Source organism: Podarcis cretensis, assembly GCF_951804945.1.
Source record: "Podarcis cretensis genome assembly, chromosome: 10".
NCBI lineage: Eukaryota > Metazoa > Chordata > Lepidosauria > Squamata > Lacertidae > Podarcis > Podarcis cretensis.
The window spans coordinates 14,940,061-14,962,182 of NC_137179.1; the positions used below are offsets into that span (position 1 = coordinate 14,940,061).

Sequence of the window (22,122 nt, forward strand, 5' to 3'; positions counted from 1 at the left end):
CATGCATCCCCAATATCTGATCTGGCGAGTCCTGCAACACCCTGGAGAATATTTTCAGGGTGTGTAGGGGTGGAATGCTAAGTTCTGTTGCAGACATGGAAGTCTCTTGTATGAACAGAATTGTAGCATTGTATGAAACCCTAGAAAGCAACACCAAAGATCAAGAACAGAAATCTCAGCAACAGACTGAACACAGCAGAGATAAAGCAATTGGTGATATCCCATGCTAGTCATAATTCAATCCAAATAACTTTATTGTACTAGCCATTGGCCATGACAAATCTGAATCAAAAATAAATACAAGCAAAAGGAGTGTTGCGCCACAAATAATGGCCTCTATTTAGATCTTTGTATCTCCCTTACAGTTCACTGATATATTGTCCAGGGTCTTCTTTCTGATCTTTTTGTCCACCAAAGCAAAAAAGGCGACTTTATGAGTCACTGAAGCATTTATACAGCTAAGAAACCATAGAATCTTCTCTGCTGGGGAGAGACATCTTTCCTGTGTGGACGGTAGGGTGAGAAACCGCCTCCTGAGTCAAATGTATAGTGGGCAATATAGTAAATAGTGCAAGATGTCTTCCACCTGTGGTTGCCCACATATATAGTCTATCTTCGTATGGTACCCTGTTATATCGTCCATCAAGGATGGCAGAGGGCATAGCTTGAAAATGCAGCTCAGTAAAAGCAAATCTAAGTGAGGCTGGCTGGAGATTGGGCAGGTAACTGGCTCTAAAATGGACAGTTTTTAGAAGGGGATAGTCATAATTCAGAACAGATTCATTGACATCAGTGGTCTTAAGCCTACTGATTTCTATGGGTCTACTCAACCACTTATGTTGGGTATCACTCACTGTCTTAGAGATGCAGCACTAGAAGAAACTACTACTACATAAATTCTGTGTTTGATATAACCATTAACACAGGGAACAGCCCCAACTGCAGTATTCAATCTGACAGCTATGAAAGGGGATAAAAATTTGAAGGCAAAATTTTCAGACTTCATAGTGTTGAAAAAGCACACTTTGACTTCTTTTTAGCAGTTAAAGCCTCTGAAATCCTCATTAATTTCAAGCCATCTTTTGTGATGGAGGAATATACAGAGCTGTCTAGCTCCTGGACCTCCTGTGCCAGACATTCAGTAGATAAAGGGAAATATTATCCCATTTTAAACTTTACATGGTCACTGACATCATCAGTTTGCTTCATTTGGCAAGTTTCATGTCAGTTATTATTCATCATTGGGAAAACACTTGTGGCTTCTATAATTACAGTGGGGAAAATATCTGCTGAGTTGAACTGTGGTGTAAAATAGTTGTATTTATCAGAAACAGTAACAGCTGCACTGTTAGCATATTTACCCTGAATTTACCCATTCAGATGTTGGCAGATCCACCGCTCTTATTAAATTTTAGAGGCTTGCTTTCGCCACCATCCCACTTTTTCTTTCAGTCTTGTCTTCCAACTAGTATACTACATTTAAGTAGGCCAATCCTCTCTCCAGTCCCAGTCCCACAACCTGCTGAGTTCTCCCTCTCTCTCACCAATCTATTTTACTCACATACATTGTGTCAGCTGGCTCCTCCTTTCTGCTTAGAATTTCAATCTTGTTGTTCCTACTTTTGAAATACCTTCCTCCTCATAAGTAATCCTGCATTCAGCTCCTGATTTCATCTCCTTTACATTTTGGTCATGTTCTTACCTTCCAAGTCTGTTCTGTCTGTTCTTTATCTTATTTCACTTTCACTCCTTCCCCTTGAGATATAAGACACTGCCCTTTTTCTGGTTCTCCTGTTATAACTGCTAATTGTTGTCCTGTCCCTTTTCATCTTTCCCAATCTCTGTAGGAATCCATCAGAGCTCTCAACAATTTTCATATCTGCTAAAGTTTCAGCTACCATCTTCAAGTGAATTACTTTTTTCCTAAACTAATCGCTCACCTTGCCCAATCCCACTGAACTGTCAAATCAACTGTTCTTCCTAGATGCCTCACTGACATTTCAAAAACAATATGGGTATGAAGACAAGTATCTTTATGCTCCAACTCTCTCCTCTACTGTTACCACTGTTATTTCCACTTCTCATTCACTGCCGGGGCGGGGGGGGGGGCATCTTTACCTGTCACCAGATACATTTTCCAACTTCATTACTGGCCGAAGTTAATCTCTAACGAATTGTTTTCAAATGCCCTGCCTTCAATTAACCCTTTTCACACACTCTTTCATCTATTGAGAAATCCTGGTGGCAAGGATTTGGTGGTGATTTTGACCTAATTAGCACCACTCTCTCTACCCCCCCCCCTATTGCCTATTCTAGCAAGCCTGTCTGTTGGTATGCCTGCTTAATGTCTTTAGCAACTCCTGCCTTCCCCAAATATTAGGGGAACATTATCATTCATCTAGCCTTACCAAGAAGCGCCATGGATTCTGACCACATGGAATCTCTTTCCCACCTTACTTCCAATTTGAAATGCTAACCTTACTGCAGTGCAACACTTTACTCACCATCAACACAACTTCATTCATGCTTTTCTAACTGGCTTTTTTCAAGCTTTTTCTTTTACAGCCTGATGAGTCTTATTGGTCCACATTACTGGGGTGGGATGACTGCCCACTGCCAATACTATGGCTATTGTAGAGTAGGTAGAGAGGACTTGACTTGAGTTTCCAAACAAATTAAATTCTCTTCCCCTAAACTTTCCAATGCCTAGGTGATGATTTATTTGTTTATACAGTGCTATATCATACAAATATCAAAACAATGTATAACAATATCTATATATAATAAGAACACACAGATATTAAAAATCAAAGATCACTGTTTGCTTAAAGCTGTCAGGTAACCAATGGTAACCAGTGTTCTATTCCATTTTGAAGCATTTTGAAATAATTCCCACCCCAAAAGGATTCATGGAACAAGCCCCTATTTGGGGACCCTGATTTTATCTCATCTTAAAGTCAACTATCTAAGAAGTCCTAGACATTTACAATCTTATACAGAATTCAAATTACCATTTCTTTTATATATCATATGGGCTTGATTCCCTTTAAAGCAACTCTTTTTAAATCACAATACTGTCCTTTGTTCTTCATCTATCTGCCTACACATGCCTAAAATATTGATAACATTCTTTCTCTATGAATGAGACTTGGTCACAACCACAACTTTCCTGCAACTACAAATTACAGGAGAGGATCAGTAATGGAAAACAAGCTCTGAGTCATGGAAGGCTGTCTGCTCGTAGCCTTTTCATTGAGAAACCCCAGTTTCACCAGAAAAGGATTTCAAAACTATAGGTCTAAATTCTAAATTGTTGCAGCCTATTCCTTGTGGGACTTGCCCCCCTGTCATCATCTTTTCCTTAAACCAAATTTCAAAAGACATCTGCTAAAATCATGTATTTTCTGCTGTTATGCTCATGTCATTCTGATGCTTCCTTCAAAGCCTGAAGTCCTAGCATGCATTACACTCCACCTTTCCTTCACTGATTGTATGTCCCTTTATTCTTTATTCCATTCTTAACGGAATAAAGTTTTAGGATACAGTCAATCTGGGATAGCAGTGAGATTTCAATAATAACACAACTTCATTGCCGGTGGAAGATAGTGTTTGATAGTTTACTTGCATATGATGCCAAAATTGCCAAAAATTATAGGCAATGAATATGGGATATTATTTATTGATATTTCAGCTCAACAGTGAAAGTTGTTGTAGGAAAGCATAATTTAACTGATAAAGGAAAAGCAAGTGTTTTGGAAATGCCAGTGCATTCTTACGAGTGACCTAAATTAGGGAAATAATCAAAGTTGTAACCACATGGGAGCTTGTTTCATCATTTGAGTGACAAGTTTAAATGGGCTTTTGCTTATTTAAAACAGTTAGGATTAATTATTCTCAATAGACCCCTCAGGACATTATTAAACCTGAGTCTACTTATAACAGAAAAAACTCCACCAGACCTCGATCTGTGAGACTACTTACAATTAAGTCTCTAAGGCCAAATAGCTTCAATAACATGTGTATTATACATATTCACTGCTACTGAGCAGAGATCTAGAAAATATATTATATTGCTAAAGATACACAGAAAGATACGAATAAGAGGAGAACCTTGCTAGTTCAGGCTAAAGGCCTTCTTCTAGAGCCCAGCATTTTATCCTCACAATGGACAACCAGATGCCCATGGGAAGCCCACAAGCAGGATCTGAGTGCAACAACACTTTCTGTACACAGCGACTGGTATTCAGAAGAATACTGCCAATGGCAGTGGAGGCAGAACATACTAGCCATTATGGCTAGTAGCCACTGGTAGCCTTGTCCTTCAAGAATCTGTCTAATCCCCCTTAAAACTGTCCAGGTTGGTGGCCATCACTACATCTTGGAGGGGCAAGTTCCATGTGCTGTGTGAAGTACTTTCTTTTATTTGTCCTGAATCTTCTAATATGGAGCTTCACTGGATGTCCCCAAGTTTTACTATTATGAGCGAGAGAGAAACCTTTCCACTTTCTCCAGACAGAATCAGAAAAGGCAAGAGGTCATACATGACTCATTTCGTATGAAATGTTGTTTCACCAGCAAATGTTCAGGCTGTTATTTTTTGGCATGAAGAAAGGGAATAGAAAAAGAGGCAAGTTGCAGCTTCTCTCCTCCCCAAGCACCACCTTCAGCTATGACTTATTCAAGATGGCTCCAAATTAGTGTAGTCAGCAGAATGTAACCCAATTTTCAGTATGCGCTAATTCTAACATGGGAAGAACTACCTATTTCAACTATTAAAAATGCAGTACAATAAGCCTACAACTTACGTGAAGATTACGCTTCAGGGATTGTGCTGAAATCCAAAATCATGAAAAGTCAAAACACACTGGGTTCAATGGTAGGTGGGATTGCTTAAGGCATTTTCTCCAGAACTATTAACTATTTTTAATTTATTGTTTGATTTTTTTTGAATGGGGTAGGTTAAAGGTTTCAACTATCTGGTCCAGCACATTTCTAATTCCACTGGCTCTTGTCCTCAAGCCATGGAGAAATTCAGCCCACAGAAACCTTTATATTTATAATTAAAAGTCTTGTTTTTACAAGCTAAAATCACGTGAGCAATGCAATGGATGAGGTTTAACGTACTACAATAGTCGTGGGAAGTTACCCCATCATTAACTCTTTATCAGCTTATTGTAAAGCGTTAATGCTACATAAAATCATTCTATAATACAGTACTATGGGTCATTCAAATCAGCTTATCACCTCTTACAATTCATCATCTCATTATTGACACAATGGAGTCAAACTCTAACTATGTAAGCCACAAATTGTGCTGCTCAGTTGGATGTACACTAGTCTGCTTCCCCAGCTCCAGTAAATACTTTGAACAAGTGCTGTCTGCTCTTACAAGTCTCTTGAAAACCACTGGACCTTGATCGAGATGGAGGGAAAAGCGCATTGTTCCAAGTATGGGTTGCTAGGAAGTTTTTAAAAGCTGGAGATGTAGTAACACACCCCTAAACATGACCTTGAAGGGGAGTCCTCACATGACCTCACATAGGGGAGTCATCTTTTAACTGAAAAATGTATTTCTAAAAAGTTGATGCCTGACAAAGCAATTAAGTATCTATCAGAATTAGCATGACTCATTTATCAAGACATAGCTACACAAGACAGAAAGATAAAAGTCTGGTAGTAAAAACTAACACAGATGCCACAGCACTGTCAACCTGTGTTACCTTTTCACAGGCTCTGTCTGTACAAGAGCTGCATCTATCATGGCTTTCATCCATAACTCCATTTCCTTCCCTGTATCTGTGCAGAAATAATAGGTCCTCATGTTTGGATGAGCTGCCTGATTGGAAATGACATGGTCATTGTGGTGGGGGAAGTTACGATAGTCTGTAAGGGAGCGAGAAGAAAACAAATAGAAGAATATTACTGGTTTCCTTAATAAGTAATTCATTGGTTTTAAGATTTATTCAGGCTGCCTCTAGAAACTCATCACACGGTAACTAATACAATGTTATTCAACATCATGCTCATCTTTTGCGGCAATTATACTAGGGGAAAAACATATCAGAATTAAATTTGTAAGCCTTGTTGTTTCACTGTGCACCTGCTGTGCTTCCAAGTGATTTCTACGAATTACAGAATAAAAATTCACTGTTGGCATCTGAGAAGCACAGATTATAGAAATATATTAGCTCAGATGCTTGGGAGTCAGGACAAAATAGCAGGTTCTAAATCATGTACTCACCCATTAAAACATGCAGTGCAGTTTAGTGTACTCATCATCAACAGGAGCCCAAAGAAGTTCAAATCCAAGAAACAAAATGTAAAGTTAGGCCAGATTGTTTAACAGAAGAGCAGCTACAATTCATCCAGCATACATTAAATACAACAAATCTTGTAAAAATGAAATTAGTGTTCAAGGGCACAACTTAAAGCTGCTATTAATTACTTTGGTCTTGTCCAAGTTAGCAAGTAACTAATCTGCAAATGCTCACAGAACTATAGATTACAAGCAAAATCTTTTAAGCAGCCCTTCTACAAAAATAGAGGTCCAGTGGGCAAGTAGTAAAATATGGAGGTAGATTAGACTTCATATAGTGAGAAGATGGCCCATGAGTTTCATTCGCACCTGGTGTCACTTGCATGCCCAATTGTTCCATGGAGAATCAAAAAGCTCCCAGAGAGCAGAGAAAGGAAGATATCAATGAATGGGATGCTAAGGCAGTGAGATAACTGAATTCCATTGAGATACACCAACATGGCAGAGGATATAAGGTTGCCTGCAGACACATACATCTCTCCAGGGAATGAGGGGACTTCTAGTACTGTTAAGGCTACAACCATCCAGTTTCAGGTGGGTTACAAAGAAATCCAAAAGAAGGTAGAAACAGAGGGTGAACAAACGTTCTCTAAAAGGGTAACACAAGGATGGGAAGAAGTGTGTGCACATATTTAGGGCTTCAAGGGATAGATTTCAATACTGACAAAAATGACGCAGTACAACCTCTAGATCGTGGAGGTTGCTGATGGAAGAAGCTGCAAAAATGTGATTATGTGTAGGCATCATCTTGAGACACAAAATTGACTGAACTGCTCATTTCCCACACCATCAAAGAAGAGTACACCTAAACTAAAGAAGCAGGATCTTTGAAACAAAAAGCTTTAAAATATGCAGTCGCATTGGAGGAGCCACTAATGTTGATAACACTAAACATAGTGAAATTTACTGCCCAAATGATAACATAGTGAAATTTACTGCCTTTACAAATGATGGTTTGTTTTTGTAGCTCTCTAGAGAATAAATTATGATATTGGGGTAGTCTTCAATCTGTGCCAGCTTTTGCCTAAGCTGAAATCAACAGTGAATGTGTTCACAATCATGGTTTCTTGATCACCTGCACACCACAGACCAAAGGATAAATAATATTCTTACCTTAAAAGCATATTTGCGATTGATGTGATCTTCAGAAGAAAGCATAGATATCTGAAAGCTGGGAAGAAGTATGCTCCCCAATATTCCCTCTTCTTTTTCATCTAGGAATAACATAAAAATGGTTGACTAAGCTAGCAAACTGCTGCTGCACTGTATTCTAGAACACTGAAACAGACATTTGCACTTAAAACTTTTTCCAGGTGCTTACAATTATTAGTGGAGGAAATTCAGGGCAAATTCAGTGACTCCACCATTTCAGAACAACAAGCTTCCACATTTCATAACAGGTCTTAAGGGAGCCAAAGACCATGCCTTTGGACCCCAAGGAGCAAAACTAGCCCATGAGAAAACAATGGCTGAGAACTTGCTGGAAGTCCACTTTATGGGGGAGGGGGAGGGAGGCCCAGCCCATCATTGTCTATTCCCTCCTCAAGGCAGACCTCTTATAAAATTTGTTGCCTGCTAGGATTCTTGACTGAATGCTGAACACACAAACAGCATTTGTGCAAACAGAAATAGCCTTCAGGAGTTGGAAGAGCTCATCTAAACTGTATCATGTAGTTCAGTCGATAAAAACTGAAGCGAATCCTTGGCAATCAGCAAGGAATACCACTGCAAGCATCTAATCCTCTGCCATCTCTGCAGTGCCCTCTGCATTCATCCATCCCTCACCCAGTGTCAGCAGGGAGCATCTCAGAGCAATAGTCTTTGTGAGCTTAGACCGCCCATGGTTCTCTTCTTACAAACGCTGGGTGAAGTATCTCAGCAGATTGGAACAGTGTTGTGAATCCCCCCACCACTCACCAACAGAAATACTTCACTAAACAAATATTATGAAGGATTCATAATTGTCTCCTGAACAGCTGCATTAAATCTGGATATTAATCCAGTTAATCACTGGAATGGAGAAAAGGGTTTTATTCTTGCTTTTAACTCTACCTCAAAGCACTATGAAGTGTGGAGTAGCTAATGATGCCTCTTCAATAGAGGAGCTGTTTAATACATGAAGGCAAACGCACAAATTTGCAGTTCATGCGCCTGCCAATGCCCCCTGTGTGAGTGCGGCAATCACAAAGAATGCCTGGCCCCAAACAAAAGCTATCACGTACAACAGCAGAATGCTAAGTATTCAAGTCATGTTTCTTACGGGTGTCTTTAATGGCAACATCGAAGGAAAATGACACTATTTTTCCAAAGTGAGCATGCAGCCTGCAAGGCAGGCTAGACTAAAAGGACCATGCTATTAATGCCTAAACATAAATCTTCTGCAATACAGAAAGTACAAGCCATTCTTGACCAAATACACTTTTGGGTGCAAAGTTTGTAATATATGAGGTATGCTAGTACCCTTGACAGAAAATCTAACTGTACAAGTATTGTATGAAATTCAGCAGCATGAAATTCACAATATCATACAGTTTGGTCATCTTAACTTTCATGCTCAAAGGCCACAGCAAGTTTTAATATATTTGGATCTAAATAATATATCTAAATATCTAAAAGTACTATATTAATTGCCATGCTCTTAAAGGCATCTATACAAATAGATGCTCTGTTGTTGTTTAGCCGTGTCCGACACTTTGTGACCCCATGGACCAGAGCACGCCAGGCACTCCTGTCTTCCGCTGCCTCCCGCAGTTTAGTCAAACTCATGCTGGTAGCTTCGAGAACACTATCCAACCATCTCGTCCTCTGTCGTCCCCTTCTCCTTGTGCCCTGCATCTTTCTCAGCATCAGGGTCTTTTCCAGGAAGTCTTCTCTTCTCATGAGGTGGCCAAAGTCTTGGAGCCTCAGCTTCAGGATCTGTCCTTCCAGTGAGCACTCAGGGCTGATTTCCTTAGGAATGGAGAGGTTTGATCTTCTTGCAGTCCATGGGACTCTCAAGAGTCTCCTTCAGCACCATAATTCAAAAGCATTGGGTGCCCTGTTCAGCATAGTTCATAGGTTCTCTGAGTTATTCAAGCCCCTTCGCCACGGCAAGGCAGTGATCCATGAAGGGGAATAGATGCTCTAGAGTGTGCTATATTTAAGGTAAAGGTAAAGGTACCCCTGCCTGTACGGGCCAGTCTTGACAGACTCTGGGGTTGTGCGCCCATCTCACTTAAGAGGCCAAGGGCCAGCGCTGTCCGGAGACACTTCCGGGTCACGTGGCCAGCGTGACATCGCTGCTCTGGCGAGCCAGAGCCGCACACGGAAACGCCGTTTACCTTCCCGCTGGTAAGCGGTCCCTATTTATCTACTTGCACCCGGAGGTGCTTTCGAACTGCTAGGTTGGCAGGCGCTGGGACCGAGCAGCGGGAGCGCACCCCGCCGCAGGGATTCGAACCGCCGACCTTTCGATCGGCAAGTCCTAGGCGCTGAGGCTTTAACCCACAGCGCCACCTGCGTCCCACGTGCTATATTTACTCATGCTTAATTATAGTATTATGGTCATCATTTGAGACTACAGACAACTCCCAATTTACGTGGGGGGTTACATTCCAAGGGACCATGTGTTTAAGTGAAATCACATGTATTTGAAACACCTCTGCCTCCACCCCTGCCCACTCCCTACTCTGCCCCTTTGTGTGATGCTTTTGGGTAACTTCCAGGTTCGGCATGGTCACACACATATCTGACACGTCTAAAATGGTCGCTGCCTGCATGTACAGTCCACCAGATCTGTGCAAGACCTGTGGAAACCAATCAAATCCATGTAGACACAATGATTAGTAGAAATACTAGTTTCGCTGGAGAAAAGAAAGGTAAACCAACCACTACTGACTGGTTCACAGCATCAACCTTGGAACACAACTGGCAGTGGCGGAACCAAGGCTGGGAATGGTGAAACGAGAGAGAAGAAACTGACGGGAGTATATCCAAAAGTAAGGAATATCTGTGACAAGAAGCCCAATGCAGGTGCAATTGTGGCTCCCTGAAAACAATGGTTCCCAAATCAAGATCCAGCTTTGTGGCTCAGTGCTTTCTTCCCAAAGCATAAGTTCTATGTTTCATATACAGCCCCCCTCCTGTTGTTGGTCTATGACATGGCCTGGCTCTACCCACAGCCAGACAATAAATAGATGGTTACTCCATTCAAAGTGTACTGTAGCAAGAGGCCAGTGATTGCTCTCTATTACCCACACTGAGGCAAGCTTTGAGACTTTTCTCTACTAAGGGGGAAACTCTTTAAAAGAATTGGATCCTCCTATTCAGGCAGAAAACCTCTTATCAATCTATACCACAGATAAAACTGCCTAATTTTAAGTGAATTATGGGCAGGTATTATTTCTAGTAGATATGTACACAACCACTTTTATACTGAATTTATTTACAGTACCAACATTGTATTATAAATTCCCTTTAGATGAGTTTTTGTCCACAGATTTCTTTACCTCCTGCATCTATTTTTATTTTCACATAGAAAATAAAAAGGAAACAATAAATAAAAGAAGACTCTTTTATCCTAGGCCTTCAATTAGAATGCTTATTCAATTAGAATGCTCTGTTGCTTGCAACAAAGGTGAAATTGGTCTTTTATCCTCCAGCAAAAGCAATAAAAAGGATGCTGAAAAACAGAGTTTTTATAATACCAGAATAGCAAGCCTCTGCCAGGAATAGAAAAACAGTTTGTAACTTACCAAACATAAATAAATGAAGGCTCTGTGTGTTTGGAGTGGGTTTGCTTAAAGTGCTGATGCAGAATAGAGTGGAGATCTGCACAGCTCCCTGGCACAGTATGTATGGGATATGCGACCCAGTCCAACCTAGCATAGTATGTTGTAGTTGAAAGCATGAACTACAGGCTAGGAAACCTGTGGTTCAAATCTTAGCTCAATTACAAACTTCCAAAGTGGCCTCAGACAAGTCAGGATCCCTCAAAATCCAGTCCTCCATCTATAACATGGAGTTAAGAACACTGGACTAGTTTACTGGATCATTATAAGGATTACTGAGTAAGTGTGATTTGAGCAATTGGGGGAAATGTTATGTAAGTATAAATTTATTTTAAGTTTTATAGATTGCCTCTCTGTCATTACAACTATAACAAGTCCAATTACAGTTAAACTGCAACACTACTAAAGTGATGGTAGCAGCTCTAAACATATTACCAGTATGTTATTCTACTGTAGCTAAATCTAAGTAAATGAAACTGAAATAATTGCCAAAAAACACACATTGTATTGAAGGTGTCAGAGGACTGATAAATTTATTATGGCATATACATCTGTGGTGGACCATAATCCAACTTATCGGATTCAACATCTGAGGAAGTTTGCCTATTCTTCTCCTGTTTAATTGCCTCAATTTCCTCTTTTTTCTCCCTTGTTCCTCTCTCCTTAGATAGCAAACACTCTGGGGTAGGGACTTGTATTATCATGATATTATATTAATGCCAAACAATAACAAGTGCTGTTTTAAAAGTACAAATGAACCCAAGCTTCCACTTCTGATGCTTTAGAACTGCTGCAGAAGAAAATGCACTACGCAAAACGGAAGAAGGACAAAGCAGTTTCAGGTGACAGGAAGAAAAAAACAAGGACAGCAACCTGGACCTGTCATGTGTTTTAAAGTTTCCCAAGGACCAAGCTGAAGGAAAGCAAGATCGATCAGAGAAAATCCCAGCCCAAAATGACAGGAAAGAGCATAGTTGCTCTCCGCGCACGTTCTGCTTCAGGGATCCACATCCTCCAAATCAGAAAAGATGAGAGGAAACAAAATTAGAGAACCACACTCTCCCTCCAAACTAGTCTTCTTAGCAACCAAGAGAAGTCCAAATCAGAAATACAGTGGTACCTCTGGATGCGAATGGGATCCGTTCCGGAGCCCCATTAGCATCCTGAAGCAAACGTAAGACGTGGCTGTGCGTCTGTGGGTCACGTTTCGCCGCTTCCACACATGCATGTGACGTCATTTTGAGCGCCTGCGCATGTGTGAGCGGCGAAACCTGGAAGTAACAGGCTCCGTTACTTCCGGGTCACTGTGGAGCGCAACCCGAAAATATTTAAGCTGAAGCGTATGACTGTAGAGAACTCTGTGTGAACCTACACAACCTTCATCAAATGGTATTATAAGCATACATATTAAGTATAAGCTAAGTTTTTTTAAAAAAACCCAAAAGAAAACAAAACTTAGCATTCAAACATGAATAGGTGAGGGTTAATATGTCTGATGTGTTCTCATAACCATTACTAATGCTTGCAAATGATTACTAGAACATCTGGTTATCTAACTCCATCTGCTTCAATTGCTTCCCAGAGGATGGGTATATAAATAGCTTTGGTTTATTTATTCATGCAATCTAAGCAGATCGGTTTTTTATATTTCTTATCTAGCCTAAAACCAATAATTTAATCAAGTGGAAAATATTGAAGAGAATTAGCAACACAGATAAGAAAAACTTTTGTACTAGGCTATGATTAATATTCTCGATGTGCACAATGGGATATTTCTCAAAAAAGCTAAAATGGTTGCCCTGAATGAAGAAGTTGCATACTTGTGTGAAGAAAGCTAAGCTGATTTTTCTTCTAAGCAGGAAAACCCACCAACAATCTGGCCACCTACCTAATTATAGTACAATTTTAGCTCAACCAAAGTCTCCATGTCTAAAATTACAGTATTACAGTTACACTAATTTTGACTCAGCAGTGGTTTGGTTTTTTCAACAACCTATAATCTTTCTTTTTAAAAGGAAAAATCCACACAATGATTCTGAATTCATTAAGTTGTTACTGCATGAGAACTTTGGTGCTTAAAATTACCCTAAATGTATAATGGTCATTTTGCAGAGGGATTAACTCAATTTCAAATGATTTTTTTTAAGTTTTACAGATTGCTGTTATGATATTGCAAAATCTTGATTCCCACCTCATTTCAATATCATGAATTATGTATTAATTTTCTTGATGTCATCAACGGATGCTCTGAATTTCATGACCCAAACTCAAAAGTTTAACCCTTCCTGATATTTTCCCCTTACTACCCTCTCATACAATGAACAGCCAATATTCAATTACTGCTGATTTGGCCTTACTTAAACAACCCCTTCCATCTCAGATTGACAGACTGCCATTTTGACTTGAGCTGGGTTTGATAGTTGTTTCAAGACACGTAATACATATAGACCACAGATATGCAGAAAATAGTAACATAAACATGGCGTTTTGCACATCTTAAGCATAAACAATGTAAAATATATTTTTAGAAGTTTGTACTGGGGCAAGCTGGAGAATTTTAGAGTATTATGCTGAAAAAAGTTAGATAATAAATGACAAAGTTACTAAGAGCTTAACTTATATTAAATGTTTCAAATGTTATATTTACTTTTGAAGCCCACCATGATCAAACTGTCCAGTCTAGTCACAGTTTACTGGATCTACAGGCCATAAACATCAAATGCAGTGCAGAGTTATCAAGACAACAAACAGATTGCTATTCTGAATGTTTTTAGTTTATAATTATTATGAGAATCAGCTGGAAGGAGAATGGTTATCCCTCAGTAATGCATATTTAATGTATAATGGACTGAAACAGCAAACATTAATCCTATAAATACTTGGTGAACAAGGTACATGCACACTTTTCATTCCAAAGACCATAGAACAGGGGAAGAATATTTCTATTCAGAACAAGGGTTGGGGATCTGTGACTCTAGAAAAGTTGTTGGAATGGCTAATGGCCAGGATGGTAGAAGTTGTAGCTAACACCTGGAGGACTAGAGGTTCCCCATCCCTGGTTTACAATGTCAACAAGTTACATGGAGGGAATGCTTTAAAAAGAGTTGCCCTGGGTCGCTTGTAGTTAAGCTTCTTGTAAACCTGCTTCTTCACATCACCCCACCCTCACCAGCTACACAAAAAGCACTTAGAACTGCCTTAATGCATGGAACTAGTGAATTAAGAGGAATAGGAGGGTGCTCTGGGCACAACAGTCAAGTGTGTGAACTTTACAAAATCCTAATTTTCTAAATTCTTGCAGATGCAAGGATTATTTTGTTTGCAAATGGGTGGAATAATAGGAAACGACATCAGACATAGCTGGCAGTGCATTAGGTCAACAGAAAGAAAAGAAATTACATTATTCACACTGCAATTCAGAGAGTTCCTTTACCCAGTCTTGTCTTATGATGCAGTTCTTATCAAATAATCACACATGTTCTGCGGAGCACGTTAAGTTTAGTGTTAAATTAGCCCTTTTAAGTTTTTATCAGCAGGACAGTTTCAAAACCTTTATTTTAAAAGTTTAACATATGTCATCTTTGGAAGGCCTAGGTTAGCCTCTAACAATTAGAAACTTACCCCGATAGTAGAAGAGGCACAGATCGGACAGAACAAACCATCGCTTCTTCCATAGCTTCATGCCAGTGCTATCCTGTATGAAATCAAACACACAATCCATAAGAATCAACAATTTAAAGGCTTTGATGACATTTAACAGAAAATAATACATTAAGGAGACTGGCAAAATAAGAGCCAGCAACCCCCTCTTGTGACGCTTGAGGTGGCACCTGCACTTGCTGTGAGCAAAATGCAGGCCCCTTCCTGACACCTTTTGTTTTGGAGCGGGTCATGTAATGGGAAGTATGTGAAACCAATACAAGGTCTTCTTCAGAAGTTATATGGAATATATATACAGGTGTAAAAAGAAAAGTGCCACTGCTGCCTTGCCCTCCTCACCACAGGAGAATGCGGTGCCTGTCCTATGTCAAAGGTTTAACGTGAGCTCAAGCTCACCAAGCCTCAGCTCTAAAAGCCAGAGTTCAGCACTGCAACTGTGAAGTCATTATACAGCATTTGTGAGTAATTTCACTGGTTGACTGTAGCATTGTTATATCTGTGAGGAAGACACTAAGGGTTCATCACCACCTCATCAGATAGTGTCTAAATGCTATTGCCATGATCAAAGGCAGCATACCTCTGAAGAACAAGTTGCATATGCTTGATAGAGAGTGATTTATCTCATAAATTAATTTCTCAAAATGTTAATTTTCTTATCTTTAGGATCTTATTTGGAAACATGCACTTCGCAGAGGATGCCTCTGAAAAACAGTTGCTGGGAACAATTGCAGAAAATGACTTTTTGCCCACATGGTCTTTCCAGATGCATCAGTCGGCCACTATGTTTGGGATGTTTGGCTAGAGAGACCTTTGTCCTGATCCAGCAGGGCTCTTCTTTGTCACCACATAGTATTTTTAAGTAGAGGCACATTTATCTGAGAACAGTTGAGCAATGAGACCAAGTAATATACATGTTTGTGTAAACCAGCCCTGAGTAAGCAGAGAACAACTGTCCATTTCACCCAAGCAATTATAGCCAGTCACCAAGTGCCTGAAGAAGACTTCACAGATGGTGGGCATCTCATCACTTACAAATCCTTCCTGGCTGCAAGGAGATGCCACAGAACAGCAAACTGAGTATCTAGAAACCCAACAGATTTAGAATGCTAAAAGCCCCAGCTCTTTCAAAAATGTGCACACTCTTAGTGGTACAGTGAAGAAGCAACTAGTGCCAAACCCACAAGATCCTAATTTAACTTATGTGGAAGGTAGCTATAAAAGCTCTGTAGATAGATACTTCTGGAACTTCAGGGTGAGAGACTTTTGCTCAGTGAAGAGCACATCCTTTGCATGTGGAGGTTCACACATTCTCACTCTAACATCACTACTTAGGGATCTAACATCACTACCTGAGATCTTGGGAGAGCTGCTGGCAGAACAGGGGTAGGTTCCAGCTTCAATTCCTACAATATCTAAAAGGTTCATGTAGGTGGTGATGGGAGATTAACTCCGCCAGAGACCCCGGAGAACTGCTGCCACTGAGAGTAGCCAAAATTGGGAAGGATGGGCTAACAGCCTGGCCAAATATAAGGCAGCTTCCTATGTCAACACTGGGCTAGATAAACCAATGGCTTGCTCCGCATAAGGCAGCTTCTTATGGACACAATGTCAGCCTAGTCTACTTCAAAGGGTTGTTGTGGGGGGAAAATAGGAGGGGAGAGAAGAGAATAATGTATGCCAGCTTAAGCTCCTTGGAGGAAAGGCAGGATATAAAGAACAATAAAATGTGGGAAAGAAAAACACATTTCCCATAAAGTGTTTTTACTCTTCTTATCGGCCATACTGTTACTGTCAAGTAAATGCCTCCAGATACAAAAAACTTTATTCCTGAAGTAATTTTATTTGCTTTTATGTCTATAATCAATTTGCAATGTGTTTCACAGAATGAATGGCTACCGCCACCACAGCTGTGTGTGTGCATACTCCGATAATAAAATTTAATAAATATGTTAATATCGGCCTAAAGAAGAAAAGGTTTTAGTGAATTTTAAGTACTCTCCTGATGAATGGGCTTGAGATGATATTTAGGGGTGGCAGAATAATGAATGCCAAATCTTTGAATATTCTTAAAACAGAAAAGGGCAGTTGGTATACTATTTTGCTAAGATCTCTCATCAGATGTGTTCATTTTCTTGTTCTCAAGTTATGCACCCCTAAGTAGAAAAGCAAGTATTTAGATGTTCCACTTTTACTTAGGAATTTTATGGACATCTAACACCAAATTCTACTCAAGGTGCCAGCTTCTCATCTGACAATCTTCTTTCAAACAAATATGCTACTTTCCCAAGCATATAATGATTACTAAACAAAAATAAAATAAACAAAATAAACAAAAATAAAATACCCCCACCAACAATTTTTTCTCTGTTCTGTCTTGTTTGTTTTGTTTTTAACTCACATATTCCAAATGCATCTCTCAACATATTTTAAGTACTGATTCAAATTTTGTACCTAAAAGTATTTGAAGCTGACAACAGTTTTAAAAATACAGGTAGTCTATTTATTCAAAATAGATAGTCTTAAGCACACACACACACACACACACACACAGAGAGAGAGAGAGAGAGAGAGCGCACCAGATCACTAACATTGACTGGGTAAAGAGATAATATCTCATTTGTATTGCAACAAATCCACTGGGTCCCTGTAAGCTTCCAAACTCAATTCAAAGTTCTCATCTTAACTTTTAAAACTCTGCATAGCTTAGAACTCAAATACCTGTTGGCCTGTCACTCTCATATCAATTTGCTTGTACTTCAAGAAAGTCATCTGAATCTCTCTCTAGGCACCGCCGTTATGTGGAGTTGTGACAGCTGGTGACCAGAGAGAGAGAACCCTTTTAGGGTGGCTCCTGGGTTTTGGAATGCCCTCCTTGAGGAACCCCACCTGGCACCCTTGTTGCTGTCATTTAAATGCCAGGCAAACACTTTTCTCAAGCTTTTAAGAACTCTTCATGTTAAGCTGCTTTCATAAATTAAATAAAAAGAATTAGGGCAGTTTTGATTTTATTATCTATTTGAAGTGATGCTTTCGTTTGTTGTGCTAGCATGTAAGTTCCCTCCCTCTTTTTTAAAGAATACATTTGTTTCTTATTACTTTGGTAGGATGAATAATGTTGAACAGACAGTATAAATGCCGTTAATAAAACAACTAACTGTAGTATATGACTATGCTATAGCATAGATGGGGAACGTGTGGCATGGCTAGTTTGGTTCTACAGTATTTTGGCAGATTATCCTTTTTTTATTTAAAAGAAAGTGGTTTCCCCCCTGAATACTGAGAGGAAAGGTACTTCTAAGAGTTTGCTTGACCCCAGCTCCCATTGGATGGGAGAATGATGGGAGTTGTAGTCCAACAGCACCTGGAAGGTCATAGTTCCCCGTCATAGCACTACAGCTTAGTACTAGCTTTGCATATTAAAAGAGGCAAGCATGTTATCTTGCATATGCCGAAGTAATAGTTATATACCTGGGTTTGTAACTTTTATTGCGCGGAACGTGGTAACGTTCTCTCAAGGGCACTATAAATGGAAAACTAGTTTATATATCAGCATTTCCCATCCTGGGGTCTCCAGATGACAGACTCATAGAATGTAGAGTTGGAAGTGACCCTGAGGGTCATCTAGTCCAACCCACTGCAAGGCAGGAATACTAAGTTAACCCATACGGAGATCAAACCTGCAACCTTGGCATTATCTGCACTATTCTCCAACCAACTGAGCTATCTAGTCTGACTTAGTTTTGCATGTGCAGGAGACTTCTGGCATAGGGATTCAAAACATCTCACCCCCTGTGCATGTCTGACGCTTTATATTTTTTTAAAAAAAATATGTTTGACAGTGGGATTACCTTTAGTGTGTTATATAAACAGTGCTTCAAACTAGTTACAAGCAAAATATTAGGCTGTATCAAAAAGCAATTATCTTATTCCAGATGTTATAAGCTTTCTTCAGAGAAAAATAGGGTGCACATGCCATGTAGATCTCAAAGAGTTGTCTAATTTCTATTCCGTGACTAGCCGCCAATAAACTCCATACTCAATTACTTAGTTCATTAATACAAAAATAAAAGCAGAAGTTCTGCCCTGTGACAGCTGCTTAAAGGCTGTAGCTGGCATTATTGATTGTCATTTAATGAAACTCTTTCAGCAACAGCTAGTAACTTAAAAATGCAATCAAAGTAACAATGTTCCTGACTCCATGAACAGGTTTCATCAATAGACGTCGCAAAATATAGAATGCCAATTGAGTTATACTGCAAAGATGAAAGCTTGGGTAAAGCAAAAGTGTTAGGTGATTTTTAGCAACATTTAAAAAATGGGTGAAATTGAAGTCCGTCACTTGATGACACCGCTGGAGTGTGAGCTAAACCTGTCACTACTGATCCCAGAACACCGGACAGAGGTAGGTTCCTATCACCCTGAAATCTGAGCCAGGGGCTTGAATAAGATGATAATTTAAGGAAGTTCGTGGGAGGTAATATCTACCTGTACTACTGAAAAGCCTCTCCACAATGGCCCCTTCAACAAAGCGGAATGAGGCACAGGTGGAGCACGTGGGGGGTTATTTCCACCAACGTCCTTACGTTGCCTTCACTTAGATTCTGAGCCCAGTTTGGGGCAACCCCCTCATGCCCCCCTGGCAACCCCTCATGTCCCACCCCACATTGTTCAATAAAACAACCAAGCCCTTAGAAGTTTTTTTCAGGGACTACATGTGCCTGGAGAGCTCTGGGGAGACAAGGAACTTTGTTTCCAGCCCCTCACATGCCCTGACAATTAGTTCCAGAGGGTTGAAGCATTCTTTGTCAGGGGGAACAAAATAAAAAAATTCCTTCCAGTAGCACCTTAAAGACCAACTGGAAGGATTTTTTTTATTTTGTTTTGACTATGGCAGACCAACACGGCTACCTATCTGTAACTTTGTCAGGGGGAGGAATAGAAACAATGTTTCTAAGAAAAGAAACACTGTGCAAACAGAACTCCACTTGCACAGCACTGGATACAACCCTGAAATTACTGCTGTGTCTCAAATGGAATATTCACTAATAGGGCCAGCAAACCCTTACACCATTTTCGCCAAGAAACTCAAAAAGGGAAATCACTAATTTGCAATTACAGGATTCTCTCAGGCATAAAGGTAAAGGTAAAGGTACCCCTGCCCGTACGGGCCAGTCTTGACAGACTCTGGGGTTGTGCGCCCATCTCACTTAAGAGGCCAGGGGCCAGCGCTGTCCGGAGACACTTCCGGGTCACGTGGCCAGCGTGACATCGCTGCTCTGGCGAGCCAGAGCCGCACACAGAAACGCCGTTTACCTTCCCGCTGGTAAGCGGTCCCTATTTATCTACTTGCACCTGGAGGTACCCCTGCCCGTACGGGCCAGTCTTGACAGACTCTGGGGTTGTGCGCCCATCTCACTTAAGAGGCCAGGGGCCAGCGCTGTCCGGAGACACTTCCGGGTCACGTGGCCAGCGTGACATCGCTGCTCTGGCGAGCCAGAGCCGCACACAGAAACGCCGTTTACCTTCCCGCTGGTAAGCGGTCCCTATTTATCTACTTGCACCTGGAGGTGCTTTCGAACTGCTAGGTTGGCAGGCGCTGGGACCGAGCAGCGGGAGCGCACCCTGCCGCAGGGATTCGAACCGCCGACCTTTCGATCGGCAAGTCCTAGGCGCTGAGGCTTTAACCCACAGCGCCACCTGCCATTAGCAAATTTCCATCATCATATATTGAGGAATATTAAAAGTGTGTATTGGAAGAGGTTACCACCCATAATTACAAACACATCACTTCAGATAAAGTTGTTATTATCTATATCATATTCAGGAAGGAATAATACCTGCTTATAAAGCCAGCCTCGTCGAACAACAGGTGCATTGGGGTTCCTTTTTATTGAATTTGACCTCTTCCCAAAATTATGAACTTTCTTTGAAGAGCGTGATGTCTAAAAAAATAAAATTAAAAGGATTAGAAAATGCAACGCCAATATCTTTTACATTGAATAAATACACATGCATGGCTATCCTCAGAGAGACACAGTTGCTCCTCATCATGTGATCCCCTCAGGACTTGTTAAGAAACAGCTTTATTCTGTTAGTTGGGTAAATAAGTAACTGCCTTGTAGGTTTTGCTGGTTTAGGCATTTCTTGAAGTTTTCTACAGAGGGAAAGAAACAAATCCCAGGACAGATCAGGATCAAAACATTTAAATTGGACTTAATAGGATATTACATAAACATAGCACTACTTTTTAAAAGGGCCAAAACATTAAATGCAGTACAGATTCTAGGAAGAGAACTAAAAATAGAGAAGACAGACCTCAGCAGAAAATCAAAACAGGTTGGGGTGGGTTAAAATCACAAGGAGATTTGAGTTTCCACTTGACTGATTCAATTCTTTCTGTGTTGCAATTCACACAAATACAATAGACCAGCTCCATGGCTTCTATAATCTTCTATAAACTTGACATCTTTCCGCAGGGCGTGCAAGATGGAGCAGTTCCACCAGGCCTTTGGCCAGGGCACAGCCTGACTCCCTCCTTTGGCAATCCTCACAGAACTCTAGGCCAATGGTCGCCATTAATCTGATTTGAACTGATTTTATAATGAAATGATTTTAGACTGTTGTATCATTTTACTGTTGTTAGCCGCTCTGAGCCCAGCTTTGGCTGGGGAGGGCAGGATATAAATAAATTATTATTATTATTATTATTATTATTATTATTATTATTATTATTATTGGAGTAGGCAGGTTGGGTGCATATGTTACAAATTCAAGATGGCAGTGGTCATGTCACTCTTTTGCTCAGCTCTTGACAAATTGGGAATCTAACACGGAGAAGATTATCTGCTAAATCAACTTCCACAAGTTGCACACCACAGAAACCAGAATTAATAAGCGATTAAGTCTGTTTCACTCTGGTATTTTCCTGATAGCTGTTTTTGCAGGTCTTTGAGACTGATTGAAGGAGCAAAGGTGAACTGGGATGCAGTAGCATGAACCAGCAGGCCCACACTTAGAAAAGATGAATAAGGTCATATTCAATCTCTCTCAAGTTGCCCTTGAGTAGCAAAGAACGGTGTACATCGTGTACTGTCAGCTACACCACTGTTACAGTGAATGCAACTTATTAGATGTTTGCTAGTGAAAGTACTATCCAGGGAATGTCTGGAAAGCACGGTCCATTGGCAAAGAGACAACAATTTATAAAGAGGTTTCAAAAAACACTAGTGAAGGCAATTCAAAGCAGGGAAGGAAATGAATCCCTCTCCCAGCACCTTTTAACTGACAATGTACATCAGAGGAAATCTAATATAAAACTAGAGGGTTAAAAACATACTTTAATCATGATACCTTACTTTCAAAAGTGTGAAATAAGCA

At 40.3% G+C, this 22,122-nt stretch overlaps 1 protein-coding gene and 1 long non-coding RNA gene across 25 annotated transcripts in view; one reads left to right on the forward strand and one right to left on the reverse strand.

The window, feature by feature from the left end:
* The window catches only part of LOC307225407, a 503,606-nt gene that overhangs the window by 327,009 nt on the left and 154,475 nt on the right, over positions 1–22,122 (forward strand). The gene's annotated exons all lie outside the window — the stretch shown is intronic.
* Positions 1–22,122, reverse strand: part of PLEKHA5 (pleckstrin homology domain containing A5) — a 178,303-nt gene that overhangs the window by 40,516 nt on the left and 115,665 nt on the right. For 23 of the 24 annotated variants that reach the window (XR_013842783.1, XR_013842784.1, XM_079992195.1 and 20 more), the window contains 4 exons: positions 20,583–20,687; positions 14,707–14,779; positions 7,430–7,530; positions 5,721–5,836 (listed from right to left, as the gene is read on the reverse strand). Coding sequence is in view for 22 of the 24 variants with exons in the window: in XM_079992195.1 (XP_079848321.1) it covers positions 5,721–5,836; positions 7,430–7,530; positions 14,707–14,779; positions 20,583–20,687 (395 nt within the window). In the remaining 2 variants the exon portion in view is untranslated. Of the gene's footprint in view, positions 1–5,720; positions 5,884–6,241; positions 7,196–7,429; positions 7,531–14,706; positions 14,780–20,582; positions 20,688–22,122 lie in introns of those variants that run through there. The other variant, XM_079992205.1, reaches the window with a different exon arrangement.